The sequence below is a fragment of the Pithys albifrons genome, chromosome 8 (genome assembly GCF_047495875.1).
Source record: "Pithys albifrons albifrons isolate INPA30051 chromosome 8, PitAlb_v1, whole genome shotgun sequence".
Lineage (NCBI taxonomy): Eukaryota > Metazoa > Chordata > Aves > Passeriformes > Thamnophilidae > Pithys > Pithys albifrons.
This window is the reverse complement of record NC_092465.1, coordinates 2,501,846-2,518,641: the sequence shown is the minus strand read 5'-3', so window position 1 is coordinate 2,518,641 and position 16,796 is coordinate 2,501,846. Positions and strand designations below refer to the sequence as shown.

The 16,796-nt window shown below is 49.3% G+C and overlaps 1 protein-coding gene across 2 annotated transcripts in view; it reads left to right on the top strand.

The window, feature by feature from the left end:
* The window catches only part of ACVR2A (activin A receptor type 2A), a 60,659-nt gene that overhangs the window by 38,435 nt on the left and 5,428 nt on the right, over positions 1-16,796 (top strand). Inside the window, exons 3-9 of one of the 2 annotated variants that reach the window (XM_071561916.1) lie at positions 1,337-1,446; positions 2,373-2,527; positions 8,642-8,665; positions 11,522-11,665; positions 12,287-12,430; positions 14,991-15,136; positions 16,062-16,176. In XM_071561916.1, the coding sequence (XP_071418017.1) occupies positions 1,337-1,446; positions 2,373-2,527; positions 8,642-8,665; positions 11,522-11,665; positions 12,287-12,430; positions 14,991-15,136; positions 16,062-16,176 (838 nt within the window). The remainder of the gene's footprint in view (positions 1-1,336; positions 1,447-2,372; positions 2,528-8,641; positions 8,666-11,521; positions 11,666-12,286; positions 12,431-14,990; positions 15,137-16,061; positions 16,177-16,796) is intronic. The other variant, XM_071561919.1, reaches the window with a different exon arrangement.

Sequence of the window (16,796 nt, the reverse complement as noted above, 5' to 3'; positions counted from 1 at the left end):
TAAAAGGCTCAAGAGACACTGAATATTCTAAATTTACAGCCATTCTTTTAATAACAGATGGTCTTGCAAGTCCCTATGAGCAGTAACAGCAGGACTTGGGGTTTGTTGGATCTTGGCTTGAATAAAGGTCATGACTGTCTTAAGAAATGGCATTTACAGTTTTTAAAGGACAATACTGGGTTTGTTGGACCAAAACACTTATTGTTTGGAAAGGCAGAGAATTAAGAAATAAATACACTGTAGATCTTCATTAAAAATACTTAGAAATTATTTTAGCAGTATTTTAGAAAAGTTTTCCTTTGGGTTTCTGAAATGTTGAGTTGTTAGAAGAAGTCCTTGGAGTCATTCCAGTTGCCCCCCAACACCAGGGGGTTTTCTGCTCTGGTGATGGTTGAAAGCTCAGCTGAACAGCTAAAAAAGTCCTGAGATTAAACTCTCCCTTGAGCCAAGAAAAGGAGTTGGAAGCAGAACTAAAAAGCAGGAAGGATGGTAAGGAAATAGTTGGAAAGTGAGTAAGAATCTGTGTGTGCTCATTAACTAAGCTGTGCTAATAACACACACACTGCTGTGTTTGTCCAGAACATCCCAAATCTTATCTCTGGAACTGGGGGTGGTTTCTCTGGACCCGGAATGATGAGCTCCAAACAGCAGCACATGGAGCACATCAAAGGGGAGAAGCTCCCTGGACCTACAGCACATTGCAGGGCTGGCTCTGGGAAATAACTAACCCAGGGTTTTGAAGATGAGCCCAGAACTTGCTTGACAATCTTGAGCTGCTTTTGAAATCCTCAGCTGTAACTGGAGGGTTTTCAGAGTCCCTTCCTGCTCTCAGCTCGGGTCCTGCCTGGTGCTTATTCCTCTTCCCTCACTGGAATAATTTCAGCTTATTTGTTGGTAAAACTCCTTTCCTGCAGTTCTGCATTGAGTGGAACAGGTGCTGTCTCTGAGCATAATGTAGGCAGGGGGGATTGTACAAATTTTGTGTTTGTTTTCTGAAAATAACCTAGAATGCAACAACTCTCCTTCCCCCTTCTCTGCCAGCCCTGGGTTTGGGTCAGCACCAGCCCTTTGGCCTGTTTAAACCTGCACTGTGAACTGGCCTTTAACTTCATCTTAAAACCAACAAAGATGGGCTATTTCTGTTTTAACAGTATTGCCTTGCAGTGTAAAATACCCCAGATTTTAATTAATTTCACTTAATCAGCAGGTCTTTGGGCACCTGGACAATCCAATGACCTTCACTGCTCAAATTTTAAAGACAAGCATAGATTTTTTCCTTATACAACCCCCCCCCAAAAGTGGAGATTAATAAACATTTTCATGTTCTTTCCCCCAGGAATGATTGCATAGAGAAGAAGGACAGCCCTGAGGTGTTTTTCTGTTGCTGTGAAGGCAACATGTGCAACGAGCGCTTCTTCTACTTCCCAGAGATGGAGGTGACGCAGCGTAAGTGCCTCGGAATATTCCATGGTGTGCTGGTTTTCCCAGCTCCTGGGGGGGCTTTTCCTGCTGGAAGGTTTGTCATTCCTTCATGGGAAAGCTCTGGGTGGTCACAGAAAGACCCCAGTTCATTCCTTCCTTGTGAAAGGTTCTTTCCTAGGAGTGATTTAAATTGATAAAAGGAGCTTCAGCTCTTTCCCCAGGAAGGGTAATCTGAAATAATTGGCTGTTTAAGATACAGAAGTTACTGTCAGATCTTACCTTAATTGTGTAGTTAAGCTGCTGTAAGTGCTGTAAATTGGGGGGTTAAAAGCTGTATCATCCCTGTGCCAGCCTGTGGATGCTCCTTCTCTTCCGACAATCCCCTTTAAACTACTTGGGCCTTCCAGTTTCTCTGCAAATTAACACATGAACCTCTAAAAAGGGGCACAGAATTTCCTGCCAGGTCACAAAGAAAATCAAATGGCCAGACTTTAAAAATAATTGTTTAAAAACAATGGCTAAAAGGTGATTTTTCTTGCCTGTCATCTTGCACTCAGGAACCCAATCTCAGCTGGAGAACTGAGTGATGACACTGACTGAGCTGGAAGCAGCAAATGTCTCGTGCACCAAATAGCCAGAGGAAGTTGTTTATGAAATGAAGTAACATTTTCTGGGAGATTAAAATAGCCTTTGCTGACCCAGGAGGGATTGTTGTCACTGTTGTCAGTGATCCTGCCAAGGCAATAACTGACATTTTTCTCCCCTCCATGAAACCCCCTTTGCCCAGGGGGCTGTGGCTGCTTTTCCCTGCTCTCCAAAGTGCTACCTTCACACAGGGCTGGGAGTTCAATGTGTTACAGGCTGCTGGGTGGGCAGGGCAGGGCTTGGCAGCAAACCAGGCACTGGGGGGTTTGTTTATTAAGAGCTGTGTGCTTTTTTTTGCCCTCCAGCCACTTCCAATCCTGTGACCCCGAAGCCCCCCCTGTTCAACACTCTGCTGTACTCGCTGGTGCCCATCATGGGCATTGCAGTCATCGTGCTCTTCTCCTTCTGGATGTACAGACACCACAAGATGGCCTATCCCCCCGTGCTGGTGCCCACCCAGGTAAGGCCCTGCCTCAGCTTTTGGGGGGGCTTAACCTACTCCCTGGGCAGGATTTGTGCCCTCCCTGGTGCAGTGCTTGCTCTCCCCACAAGCAGAGAATGAAGCTTTACTTCCACAGTCTTAGCCCAGGGATTATTCCTTGATGGATCTGTGAGCAACTGCTCCATGTTTGTGTTTGGAGCTGAGCAGGAGGCTTGGGATGGCCCAGGCACAGAGCTGGGGCTGAGCTTGGTGCTGAGACTGAAACTGGGGCTGCTGCTTCACACTGGCACCTTGGGGGGAGTAGGAACCAGTCCCTGGTGTGTGCTGAGCTGGTTTTGAGGGATCAAGGACTGGGATACAGGTGCAGTTACAGGGAATGTGAAGAGAATCTTTAGTTCAGTAATCCCAGAGTTGAGCTCAGCTCGTGGCCCCACTGCCAGTCCTGTCATCTTCTCCTCCTGCTTATTTATGTTTCTTCTGTTGTGTCTTGACCTGTTTCGGTTTTAGTGGTGCTTGTGTTGTATTTGAAATACTGTATTTGAAATATTCTGAGGCTGTGGTCTCCAAATTTGGGTGTGGACTGGCCCTGCTGCCTCCAAACAGGCCTTTTTTGGCTGCCTGTGTGCTGTTCCTGCTCATTCTGGTGGGGGATCACTGCTAGCACTGGAATTCCTCTGCCTTTGGAAATTCAGCTGAGATCAGGAGCATTTTATGGGAAGAGTTAACACAGGAAATTCCTGGGACCAGAGCAGGAAAGATGACAAAAAAGCAGAGGAAATGGAGAGGGAAATTACTTGGATTTCTGGAATGGGAATTAACCTGAGCTTCCTAGTGCCCAGAACAGAGGGACAGTGTGCAGTGTGTGATGAACTGCAGGGAAAACTCGTGTCCTTTGGGTGGGGTGACCCTCAAAGGGGCCGGGGTTCCCCTCAGGGGGACTGGGGTTACCCTCAGGGGTTCGGCGTTGCCCTTGGAGGGGCTGGAGTTGCCCTCGGAGGGGCCGGGGTTGCCCTCGGAGGGGCCGGGGTTGCCCTCGGAGGGGCCGGGGTTGCCCTCGGAGGGGCCGGGGTTGCCCTCGGAGGGGCCGGGGTTGCCCTCGGAGGGGCCGAGGTTGCCCTCGGAGGGGCCGAGGTTGCCCTCGGAGGGGCTGGAGTTGCCCTCAGAGGGACTTTGGTTGCCCTCAGAGGGACTTTGGTTGCCCTCAGAGGGACTTTGGTTGCCCTCACAGGGGCTGGGGTTGCCCTCACAGGGGTTGGGGTTGCGGTTGCCCTCGAGGGGCTGGGGTTGCCCTCACGGGGGCCAGAGTTGCCCTCAGGGGGGCTGTGTCCCCCCGCCCCGCTGTGTGTCCCCCCTCTCCGCTGTGTGTCCCCCCCTCTCCGCTGTGTGTCCCCCCGCCCCGCTGTGTGTCCCCCCTCTCCGCTGTGTGTCCCCCCTCTCCGCTGTGTGTCCCCCCGCCCCGCTGTGTGTCCCCCCTCTCCGCTGTGTGTCCCCGCTCCCGTGTCCCTTTCCGCGCTCCCGTGTGTCCCCGCCCTGCTGTGTGTCCCCACCCTGCTGTGTGTCCCCACTCCGGTGTGTCCCCGCTCCCGTGTCCCCACTCCGGTGTGTCCCCGCTCCCGTGTCCCTTTCCGCGCTCCCGTGTCCCCACTCCGCTGTGTCCCCGCTCCGCTGTGTCCCCGCTCCGCTGTGTCCCCGCTTCGCTGTGTCCCCACTCCGGTGTGTCCCCGCTCCCGTGTCCCTTTCCGCGCTCCCGGGGCTGCTCCAGCAGCCGGGATTGCCCGTGCTTGACAAAGCCCTTGTTTGGGTTTCGGTTTCCCGGGAATAGCTGAGCCACATTCGGGGAGAGGCAGTGGACATATGTTGTTGCCAAGTGAAAAGAGCCTAATTTAAGGGAAGGAGTCTGTTTGCTGTCCGTGCTCACACTCCCCACAAGCTGTCGGCAGAATCCCTTCCTCCAGCACCGATTTGATGGATTGGGCACTTCCCACCGAGCCCACTGCGAGCTCAGAGTCCCGACTGCTCACTGTGGGCATCATTTCAGCCTGGCATTCCCTTCCTGAGGAATTCTGAGTCATGGACCAAGGGGGCGAGGAGCAAGGGAGTGTTAAATACCTGCGAGATCCCAGACTTGAATTGTGAGGCTGTTCCTCCTTTTCCTGCAGTTCTTTGCTCTCCTTGTCTGTGCAGGATGGACAGCCAGGTTTTAATTAACAGGGTAATCACCTGCTCTGTTAGAGCTCAGATTGTTGGGATAAGTGTGTGCTGGTGGCTGGTTGTGGTGGAGCAGCATTTCCTGATCCTGTGGGGAACAGGCAGTGTGGAAAGACAGGAAAAGCTCCTTCTGCCTGAAGAACTAATGGAATTATTATGCAAATGGAATGGATGAAGAATTTCCCACTCTCAATCTGATTGCAGCTGGTTTGGGCAGGAGGCAGAGGAAGTGGGAAGAGGGGGAAAAGTTTTAGTAACTTTATAACCACAGAGCAAACATGGAAATATTCATGCAATTAATATATTAACTATTAATATTGCATTTAATAATTAGGGCAGAGTTGGGAGGCAATTGGATTGGCTTTTAAGTCTTTGTGTAGCAGTGGTGGAATGAGTGGGTGAGATGTTTCCAGGTATTCCCTGGAAAACAGGGATTGGAGTGAAAGATGGACAATTAGTCTTGGCTTTCCTACTCCTGTGTCTGTCTGTCTTTGCTGGGTGGGGAACTGTCCAGTTAGAGCTGTCAGATTCCATAAATCCCATCACTTCTGACATTCCCCAGCCAGTTATTAACAAATCCATCTGTGTCCATGTAAAACACTTGGAAAAAACTGTTTCATCTCCCTGTTTAGATTTGATTCAATCACACAGCAAACACACATTCGTTGTCTCAGAGAATTTACCCCCCAAAAAAGGCTGGGAATGTCTTACTGGATCACACAGTTGTTTTTTTTTTGCTCTGAGTTGTTCTTAAAATCAGAGTCATGTGTTGAGAGGGTTGAAAAAGGGCTTTAGAGGTTCACAGAACATCTTCATAACCTATTTTTGTGATTCCTTCTCGGGTGTGTCATGTTTTCAATCCCTGACCCAGCTCTGTGTTCCTGGAATGGAGGGATCCATAAACCAAGGATGGGTCCTGGGAATCACCATTTTTCTCTTCTCAGGAGGAGCAGGTTATAGAGTTGAAAAACACCACCACATCTTGTGCCTTTAACCTTTTAAATCTCACTTTATTGTGCTCTGGGTAAGAGGCTTAAAGACTCTTAATGTGCCTCATTTTTGGTTTTCCTTTTTCCCCACATGGATATGGGGAACTGTCCTTGTCTTCATGTGGGCCAAGAATTAGGACTAATTAAAGCACATGCATTAAATAGAGATGTTGCTCTCACCCCTCTGGTCTCTGAGCATTAAAAAATGCCTCAGGTTTTGGTTGGTGACTCCTTCACTCACACTGTGATTCTCTCCTGAAGACACCCAGCTTTTTATGCCCCAAATTAACTCAAGATCTACCTGATGCACTGGAAATTTCTGGGATAATCTTTAACCCTCTGCCACAGAAAGCCATGGAAGGATGAAGAAATTAATTCAAGTGGTCAGGTTTTGGTCCTGCAGCACATTTTGTTGTTAACAGATACTTTAATAGAGACATTTTCACCCTGGAAAAAGGGAGAGGGATTTTCACAGGGACTTAGAGAGGTTAATGGGCACTTGGAAAATCAGGTGGGAAATGGGAAAAGAGATTGGGAAGGTTTTGCAGTGAGTAAATAGCTTGGAACTGTCTTTTTTCTTTTCCTGATGGAATCCATGGGGTGTTCCAAGTGGGAAATGCACATCCAGACCTCAAATATCTTACCCTGAACGGGAACCTGAAGGGAACTTCTTCACTCCAGTACAATTAAAATTAAAGAACAGTTTAAAATGTGTTTCTGTGGCAAAGCTCAGGTTAGTTTGGGCTTCTGAAGGCTTTTACAGTTCAGAATGTGGCTGTGGATGGCCCAGATTTGGGGAAAAAACTCAACTATTTGGGGTGTTTTGGTCTAATTGGGTCCAAGCATTGTAATAAAACCTACTAGAATTAGTTTTCAGCAGCATAAATGGGAAGTTGGTGTGTTCATGGACATCTGTGTAGGTGGCAGGTGTTTTGAGGGGGTAATTGCTCCCAGTTTTTGTGTGTAAGAATTAATTCCTGACATGAAGCTCATATTTGCATTTCTTCTGTAGCTTGATAAGCTTCAAGTGGTGCCAGTTGTGTTTGTGGGGAAGGCCTGAGGTGGTGGGCAGAGATTTCAGGGGCAGAGGGTGTTTCTGAGCATGGATTTATCCTTCAGGAATGTCCCTGTGTGTCTGACCCCTCGGTGGGTGGGGAAGGAGGATTCTCCAGGGGAGCACAGAGGGTTTGGGACAGGACTCCTTTCTCAGAGCTTTGTGTTTCGGTTTCTCCTCATGCCCAGAGCAAAAAGGTTGAACTCCTGCAGCTGCTGCCTCATTCCTGAGGGATCTGCAGGATTCTCAGGAGCTGCAGGACTTGGATAGGGGATAGGACTGGAAAAAAGGGCTTGGGCCCCTCAGAGTGGGTGTTGTGCTCCCGAGGGTGGGAGGAGTGATCCTGCTGGATCCCAGTGCTCTGCAGTGAGCAGTCCAACCCCCAGCTCATGGATTTCCAAGAAATCCTTCTGTTCCCAGTTCCTTGGATAATGCCCAGTGTGTGCTGGGCAGTGCCCAGGCACAGGGGGAGGCTCCGGAGCGTCCTGAGCAGGGAAGGGCAGAGTGGAGGAAGGGCTGAGAGATCCCACGTGGAGTCAGTCCTGGGGTTTGAATCCCATGCTCTTCCAGCAGCATCTGATCCATTTGGAGTGGACAAAGGCAATGGCTGAAGTGAAAGAATCACAGAATCCTGCAGTGGGTTGGTTTGGAAGGGACCTTAAAGATCCTCTTGTTCCAGAGAGACAGGGACACCTCCCACTATCCCAGGGTGTTCCGAGCCCTGTCCAGCCTGGCCTTGGACATTCCAGGGATCCAGAGGCTTCTCTGGGCAACCTTTGCCAGGGCCTGCCTGGGATGGAGTTCAGGAGGAGGATCAGAGCCCTCCTGGTTCCCAAAGATCCGTTCCAATGGACATTCCCCCAGTCTGTGCCCTCCCAAAACTCAGTTCCAATGGACATTCCCCCAATCTGTGCCCTCCTGGTTCCCAAAGCTCAGTTCCAATGGCCATTCCCCCAATCTGTGCCCTCCTGGTTCCCAGAGCTCAGTTCCAATGGCCATTCCCCCAGTCTGTGTTGCCCTCCTGGTTCCCAAAGCTCAGTTCCAATGGCCATTCCCCCAGTCTGTTCCCTCCTGGTTCCCAGAGCTCAGTTCCAATGGCCATTCCCCCAGTCTGTGCCCTCCTGGTTCCCAGAGCTCAGTTCCAATGGCCATTCCCCCAGTCTGTCCCCTCCTGGTTCCCAGAGCTCAGTTCCAATGGCCATTCCCCCAGTCTGTGCCCTCCTGGTTCCCAAAGTTCAGTTCCAATGGCCATTCCCCCAGTCTGTTCCCTCCTGGTTCCCAGAGCTCAGTTCCAATGGCCATTCCCCCAGTCTGTGCTGCCCTCCTGGTTCCCAAAGCTCAGTTCCAATGGCCATTCCCCCAGTCTGTGCCTTCCTGGTTCCCAAAGCTCAGTTCCAATGGCCATTCCCCCAGTCTGTGCTGCCCTCCTGGTTTTTAAGCCCCAGTTCCAAGGGCCATTCCCAGTTCCCGTTCCCAGTAAATCCGGGATTTCGGTGGTGCAGCGTCGCCCCCTCGCGGCCACTGCGGGCACTGCAGGGAATGATTCCATCCCTCTGGAAGTTGAATTCCCTGCGTGTTCGCGGGCACTCAGTAAAACCCGGCTCTTTGTACTCCGTGGTGGGCGTTTCTCGGCCTCATTATACCCTAACTCAGCTAATTGTCTGTTAATAACTCTGCTCTCCCCATTCCTTTGCTGACGTATCAATGATGGATTTTTTAATTATTAATTTAAATGCTATTACTGATGGAAGACAATCCCCCCCCATGAATTCTTCTGCTGTTAACTCACAACTAACTGATTTTGCCTCCTCTAATCTGCTTTCTCTGCCACTCCTGGTGCAAACAGTAATTTCTCTTGCCTTGTTTTCTCCTCTCTGCCAGCATGCCTTTCATATAATGATCGAGGTAAGACCCTTTGCTCTTTGTTCGTGTTGGGGAACCTTCTGGGGATGTGGGAAACTTGGTTTGGTATGAATTGTCCTTTCCCAGTGCTTGGAGTCCCTGTGGTTCAGAACCACAACACCTGGAGGAGAACACTCATCCACTGCCAAGTCTGTACCTCAGATTTCCCACTGGCCAGAAATTATTTTTATTTGTGTTAAACTGATAACATGAAATTACAACTCACTGAAGGTTTTTAATTCACCAACTGGGTTGTTGTTGGATATTGAAAATCCAAGAGTTGGGTTCGTGTTTGAGTCTCAGGAATGCTCCATTTCTGTCACCTGCAGTTGTCTAATTAACATCTGAGATAATCTGTAAATGTAATTTAGAAAGAAATAGGATGGTTTAAGTGTTTTTAATATTTACATTTTTCCCTGTGGTTCCTGCAGTCTGGATTCCCTGTGTGGCTCCAAATGATCCCAGTCAGGGAACCACTTCTGGTGGATTTGTGTTCCCTGTCCCTTCAGCATCTCTCTGATCCCGAGACCCATTTTTAAGGAACCCCATTCCTGGGAGTCTCCCTTCTTTGGGGAATCTTTTCCCTGTATGACTCAGTGGAGGGGAAGGGGCAGGAAGGGAAAGGCTTTGCCAGCTGTGGAAATCTGGAATTCCAAGATATCCCAGCAGAGCTGTGCTGACATTCCAGCCTGGGCCCCGGCGCCAGGGAGCTCATCCCAAAGCCAGCCTGGAATGACAGAGCCTGTGGCACGTGGGACAGCTTTGCCTCCCAGCTGGGAATGTGTCTGGGTAAAAATAGGCCCTGGAGTTGTCCAGTGGGATTTTATCCAGGGGAAATCAAGGAGAACACAGGGCAGATGTTCCTCTCCACTCCTGGGAAGAGCAGGAATTGTGCCTTGCACTCAGAGCAGGGTCTGTCCGGGCTGGGAGGGTGTTCCTGCTTTGGAAACTCCACAAGTTTTGACTCTCCAGGAAAGGGAAACCTTGGGAGAGGCTGGGGCAGGTCCTGGGAACATCCTGTGCAGTGCCAGGGCTTTCTAGGAACCAGGAGTTGGGAATGTGGGGAGTGGAGTGCTCTGATGGGAAATTTGGGAGCAGCAGATTCCGCTGCCACTTTGCCTTGTGTCTCTCAGGTGGGATTTTCCCATGGAATCCTGGAGAAGTCTTTTCCTGAATCCCATGGAATCCTGGAGAAGTGCTCTTTTCCTGAATCCCATGGAATCCTGGAGAAGTGTTTTCCTGAATCCCATGGAATCCTGGAGAAGTGCTCTTTTCCTGAATCCCATGGAATCCTGGAGAAGTGCTCTTTTCCTGAATCCCATGGAATCCTGGAGAAGTGCTCTTTTCCTGAAGGTTCAGAAGGAATTCAGAGTCTGTGCCCTGCAGATTCCCAGCAGGATTTTGGGTGGAGCCTTGGGAAGGAAGGGGAATTTGAGGCACTGAAGCAAAGGGAGATTTGGGCTCATTTCCCACAAACATTCTCCGCTTTCAGAACTTGAACTAATTAATTCCAGCCATTAATTCCCCAAGTGCTGCCCAGTGCCCAGAGGGCTGGAAGTAACAGGATTTTACTCCTTGGGGAGGAAATTTGGGCATCTTGTTTCCACTTTCACTTACAATAATTCCAAACTGTATTTACAAATGTTTGTATTTACAAATTGAGGGCAGTGCCTTCCCTGGAATATTCCAGGAGGGCTCTGGCAGGGAATGAAAGGCACCAAGGGAGGGAAAACTTCCCTCAGGAACTTCACTTTCTGTGTTTTCTGTCCAGCTCAAACCCTCAGTTCTGGTGTAACAACTGTGAGCACCTGGCACTACATTTGTGAGAGGATTCCGTGCTTTTTGTCAGGATTCCAGGGAGTCTCCCACTGGAATTGCAGTTCTTTTTTTTCACAGTTATTCATTTGTGGAATTGGGGTTGGAGGGAAAAGGAGAGCCCAGAGGGAGGCACAGCTTTGGCAGTAAAACTGAGAACCTCCTTGTTCTGTTCAGATTGAATTGTAGTTCTGTTCCTGGGTGCTCAGATTTCAGAGCTGGGAGCAATGGAAGTGGGTCAGGAGGTGCTGATTCCCAAACCAGGGATCTGAGGAGTTAAACAGGTCACACACATCAATAAACACAAAAAAAACCTCCTTAAATGCACAAAACTCTTCAGTGCATCAAAGGTGCTCATTTCAATTCCAGCTCTTTACAAAAACAACAAGTAAAGCTTGATTATCTTTATTCCTTAGTTTCTGCTCTGCTTTCCCACCTGGTTGGATTATTCCTTAATTTCTGCTCTGCTTTCCCACTTGTTTAGATTATTCCTTAATTTCTGTTGTGCTTTCCCACCTGGTTGGATTATTCCTTAATTTCTGCTCTGCTTTCCCACTTGTTTAGATTATTCCTTAATTTCTGTTGTGCTTTCCCACCTGGTTGGATTATTCCTTAATTTCTGCTCTGCTTTCCCACTTGTTTAGATTATTCCTTAATTTCTGCTCTGCTTTTCCACGTTTATTTTATTCCTTAATTTCTGCTGCACTTTCCAACTTGTTTAGATTATTCCTTAATTTCTGCTCTGCTTTCCCACCTGGTTACCCTGTCCTTGGTTCCTGCTGTGGTGTCACTCCTGGTTTTCCAGGGGTGTTCCCTGCCTGTGGTGCTGCTCCCACTCCCACATCCATGAGCACGTTTTCCCACCCCATTCCTGTTCCCTGCAGAGCAGGGCTCAGTCTGTGTCTGGTTTTTTGGGAATTAATTCCAGGAGGGGTTGTCTCTGTGCTCCAGGTCTCTCCCACCTTAAAGCCTTTATTTGTAGAGCTGTCAGGGATAACAGCAGAATTAACTAATGAATTAATTACTGGTTTCTGCTGATTGCAGGACCCGGGGCCTCCCCCTCCCTCCCCTCTGATGGGTCTGAAGCCGCTGCAGCTGCTGGAGATCAAAGCCAGGGGCAGGTTTGGGTGTGTGTGGAAGGCTCAGCTCCTCAATGAATACGTGGCAGTCAAAATATTCCCCATCCAGGTGAGCACAACCCCTGGCACATCCCAACAGCCCTCCCTGTCCCAACACAGAGTTTAAATTCATGCTGTAAATCCAGGCAGAGTTGTCTTTGAGGTGCACGAGGTGCAGGAAGAGTTATATTGAATTAAAATTAATGTTTTAATGAATATTATGGAAGCTTAAATTAATGGGATATTAAAACATATGATTGAAGCATCAGCTCTGTGAAATGGGTGTTTCTAGTCATAAAAACGTGTGCTCAGCAGCAGGAGCTTTAAGCACCTCCTGAGCAGTTAATAACCACATTAAATGCCTGCAATGCAAACCTGTGCAGTGATAGCTCCAATTAAATGTGCCCCAATTAAGTGAGACAGCACTGATTGCCCAGAGAGTGCCCTCTGGATGCCGTGGCTTGAATTGTGCTCAGGATTTAGGATAAAGAATACAAATGCTCCTGCGTGGTGATACTGGGGGGATAATTAATGAAATCAAACCCACCCACGAGGTCTGAGCTGGGGGGACCCACTGCAGGTTGGTGTTCCTGGGGACACACCCCACGGGTGTGCTGGGAGGGGGTTCCCAAGGCCCTGCAGTGCCAGGGGCAGTGCCAGGGGTGTGTGGCTGACTGTGGGGTGTCTCCAGGACAAGCAGTCGTGGCAGAACGAGTACGAGATCTACAGCCTGCCCGGGATGAAGCACGAGAACATCCTGCAGTTCATCGGCGCCGAGAAGAGGGGCAGCAGCATCGACGTCGACCTGTGGCTCATCACGGCCTTCCACGAGAAGGTGGGGCTGGCCCTGCTGGGCCCGGGGCTCAGGCACAGCCTGCACGGGGGTCACAAACAGGGGAGGAGTTTGGAAACACAGTTTGAAAGTTTTCACTGTTTGTTTTTCGTTGGGTGTGAAATTATTTCCGTGTATTTTCAGACAACTGGAGGAAGTTGGTTTTTACTTAATAGAGGAGCTGTTGTAGGACTCAAAAATGAATTCTATCCTTTTTCTTGCTTTTTAGAGTATTTTATTTTAGAGTATTTTCATAGATAGATCCCCCATCACCTGCCTGAGTTCACCAAACTCCATCTCGCAGAACTTAATGGGGTTTGGTTTTGTTCTGCTTGCATTAGTTGATCAGCCTGTAGAGCTGAAGCCACACAGACCAGTCTGTAAATCTGAAACCATAGAGACCAGTCTGTAAAACTAAAGCCACACAGACCAGTCTGTAAATCTGAAACCATAGAGACCAGTCTGTAAAACTAAAGCCACACAGACCAGTCTGTAAAACTAAAGCCACACAGACCAGTCTGTAAATCTGAAGCCATAGAGACCAGTCTGTAAAACTAAAGCCACACAGACCAGTCTGTAAATCTGAAGCCACAGACATCAGTCTGTAGAGCTGAAGCCATAGAGACCAGTCTGTAAAACTGAAGCCATATCTGTAAATCTGAAGCAACACAGACCAGTCTGTAAATCTGAAGCCACAGACATCAGTCTGTAGAACAGAAGCCACACAGACCAATCCCACATGCAGAGACACCCAGCTAGATGGTTAAAGTGAGAGGTGTGCAGTGCCGTGTGTGTGACACTGTGCCGTGTGTGTGACACTGTGCCGTGTGTGTGACACTGTGCCGTGTGTGTGACACTGTGCTGTGTGTGTGACACTGTGCTGTGTGTGTGACACTGTGCTGTGTGTGTGACACTGATGTGTGTGCAGTGCTGTGTGTGTGACACTGATGTGTGTGACACTGATGTGTGTGACACTGATGTGTGTGACACTGATGTGTGTGACACTGATGTGTGTGACACTGTGCCGTGTGTGTGACACTGATGTGTGTGCAGTGCTGTGTGTGTGACACTGTGCCGTGTGTGTGACACTGTGCCGTGTGTGTGACACTGTGCCGTGTGTGTGACACTGATGTGTGTGCAGTGCTGTGTGTGTGACACTGTGCTGTGTGTGTGACGCTGTGCTGTGTGTGTGACGCTGTGCTGTGTGTGTGACGCTGTGCTGTGTGTGTGACGCTGTGCTGTGTGTGCGACACTGTGCTGTGTGTGCGACGCTGTGCTGTGTGTGCGACACTGTGCTGTGTGTGCGACACTGTGCTGTGTGTGCGACACTGCTGTGTGTGTGACGCTGTGCTGTGTGTGCGACGCTGTGCTGTGTGTGCGACCCTGTGCTGTGTGTGCGACCCTGTGCTGTGTGTGCGACACTGTGCTGTGTGTGCGACACTGTGCTGTGTGTGCGACACTGTGCTGTGTGTGCGACACTGTGCTGTGTGTGTGACACTGATGTGTGTGCAGTGCTGTGTGTGTGACACTGTGCTGTGTGTGCGACACTGTGCTGTGTGTGCGACACTGTGCTGTGTGTGTGACACTGATGTGTGTGCAGTGCTGTGTGTGTGACACTGTGCTGTGTGTGTGACACTGTGCTGTGTGTGTGACACTGATGTGTGTACAGTGCTGTGTGTGTGACACTGTGCTGTGTGTGTGACACTGATGTGTGTACAGTGCTGTGTGTGTGACACTGTGCTGTGTGTGTGACACTGTGCTGTGTGTGTGACACTGTGCTGTGTGTGACACTGTGCTGTGTGTGACACTGTGCTGTGTGACAGTGCTGTGTGTGACACTGTGCTGTGTGTGACACTGTGCTGTGTGTGACACTGTGCTGTGTGACACTGATGTGTGTGCAGTGCTGTGTGTGACACTGTGCTGTGTGTGTGACACTGTGCTGTGTGTGTGACACTGTGCTGTGTGTGTGACAGTGCTGTGTGTGACAGTGCTGTGTGTGACAGTGCTGTGTGTGACAGTGATGTGTGTGACACTGATGTGTGTGACAGTGCTGTGTGTGACAGTGCTGTGTGTGACAGTGCTGTGTGTGACCACGCTCTCTGTGTGTGACAGTGCTGTGTGTGACTGTGCTGTGTGTGACTGTGCTGTGTGTGACTGTGTGGTGTGTGATACTGTGCTGTGTGTGACACTGTGCTGTGTGTGACACTGATGTGTGTGACAGTACTGTGTGTGACCACGCTCTCTGTGTGTGACACTGATGTGTGTGACACTGATGTGTGTGACAGTTCTGTGTGTGACAGTTCTGTGTGTGACAGTTCTGTGTGTGACAGTTCTGTGTGTGACAGTTCTGTGTGTGACAGTTCTGTGTGTGACACTGATGTGTGTGACACTGATGTGTGTGACACTGATGTGTGTGACACTGTGCTGTGTGTGACAGTGCTGTGTGTGACACTGATGTGTGTGCAGTGCTCTGTGTGTGACAGTGCTGTGTGTGACAGTGCTGTGTGTGACCACGCTCTCTGTGTGTGACACTGTTGTGTGTGACACCATGCTGTGCGTGCAGGGCTCGCTGACGGATTTCCTGAAGGCCAACGTGGTGTCGTGGTCGGAGCTGTGTCACATCGCGCAGACCATGGCGCGGGGCCTGGCCTACCTGCACGAGGACATCCCGGGGCTCAAGGATGGCCACAAGCCTGCCATCTCACACAGGTACCCGGGCATCAGAGGGCACAGCTTGAGCCCTGCCAGGGGAGGGGTAGGGGGAATATCAGAAATCCTTTGCAGAGAGAGTGCTCAGGCATTGGAATGGGCTGCCCAGAGAGGGGGTGGATTCCCCATCCCTGGAGGTTTTTCAGCTGAGCTTGGCCGTGGCACTGAGTGCCATGATCTGGTAAAGGGACTGGAGTTGGCCCAAAGGTTGGACTTGATGATCTTGGAGGGCTTTTCCAACCCAATCCATTCTATGATTCTGTGTTTCTATGGATGTGGCACTGAGTGAGAATCCACCATGTCTTGATCCAACCCTGCTGTGATCACCAGCCCAGGGCACTCAGTGCCCTGGGCTGGTGATCACAGTGGGGTTGGACCAAGGCTTGGACTTGATGATCTCAGAGGTCTCTTCCAACCCAGTTCATTCTGTGATTCTGTGATCATGTCCAGATATCCCCCACACATCTGGATTCAGTTCAAAAACAAGCACAAAGTAACAGCTCCAAGTGCTGTCTCGTTTATTCCCATAAGAATAAAGACATGCAAGGGCTCTCCGAGGTTTTATTATTATTATATTTGTATTACTTTTTATTGATAATATAAATATATCATGACATTTATATATTATTATGTATTATATTTTGCATTATTTATATTAAAATAGTATGTTATACATTCAGTTTGACTAGATATATATTTACATATGTTGTTATATATGGAAATATATATTTATGTTCTATAATATTACATATTTTATATATATATAGTTATATAGTTGCATTCATTGTTGTTAAAATTATCTGTATAATTTTCCCACCTTTCATCCCCTAATGCTTTACTCTTGTGTTACCTTTTCCTTGGAATTTTAACTACTATTTTTCCAGGTTCTTGAGCTTTAATTTTGGTTTTTTCTTCACCTTGCAAGGGACATCAAGAGCAAGAACGTGCTGCTGAAAAACAACCTCACAGCTTGTATTGCTGATTTCGGTCTAGCTTTAAAGTTTGAGGCTGGGAAGTCTGCAGGAGACACTCATGGACAGGTAAATCCCCCTTTATTTCTGGGAATGGCACAGCCTGGGAACGGGAATTCCCCTCATTTCCATCCTTGTGAGAGGATTTGGGCAAGAACCTTACAATGTTTTATTAATTAATTATCACTGTGGAGAGAAACTGAGCAGTGAAACTCCAGGATTTACCCCTAAGCACGGAATAGCCCTGGGAATCAGAGAATCATGGAATGAACTGGGGTGGAAGAGACCTCTGAGATCACCAAGTCCAACCCTTGGGCCAACTCCAGTCCCTTTACCAGATCATGGCACTCAGTGCCACGTCCAGTCTCACCTTAAACACCTCCAGGGATGGAGAATCCACCCCCTCCCTGGGCAGCCCATTCCAATGCCCAGTTACTCTGTAAAGCATTTCTTTCTGATATCCAACCTAAACCTCCCCTGGCAGAGCTCAAGTCCTGCTGGTTGCCTGGGAGAAGAGACCAATCCCCCCCCCCCCCGGGTACAACCTCCTGTCAGGGAGTTGTGGGGAGTGCTGAGGTCCCCCCTGAGCCTCATTTTCTCCCCCGTGAACCCCCCTCAGACTCTCCCCACAGGGATTGTGCTCCAGTCCCCCCACGTGTTGGCTCCTGCTGTGCAGCTGGACCCCCCTG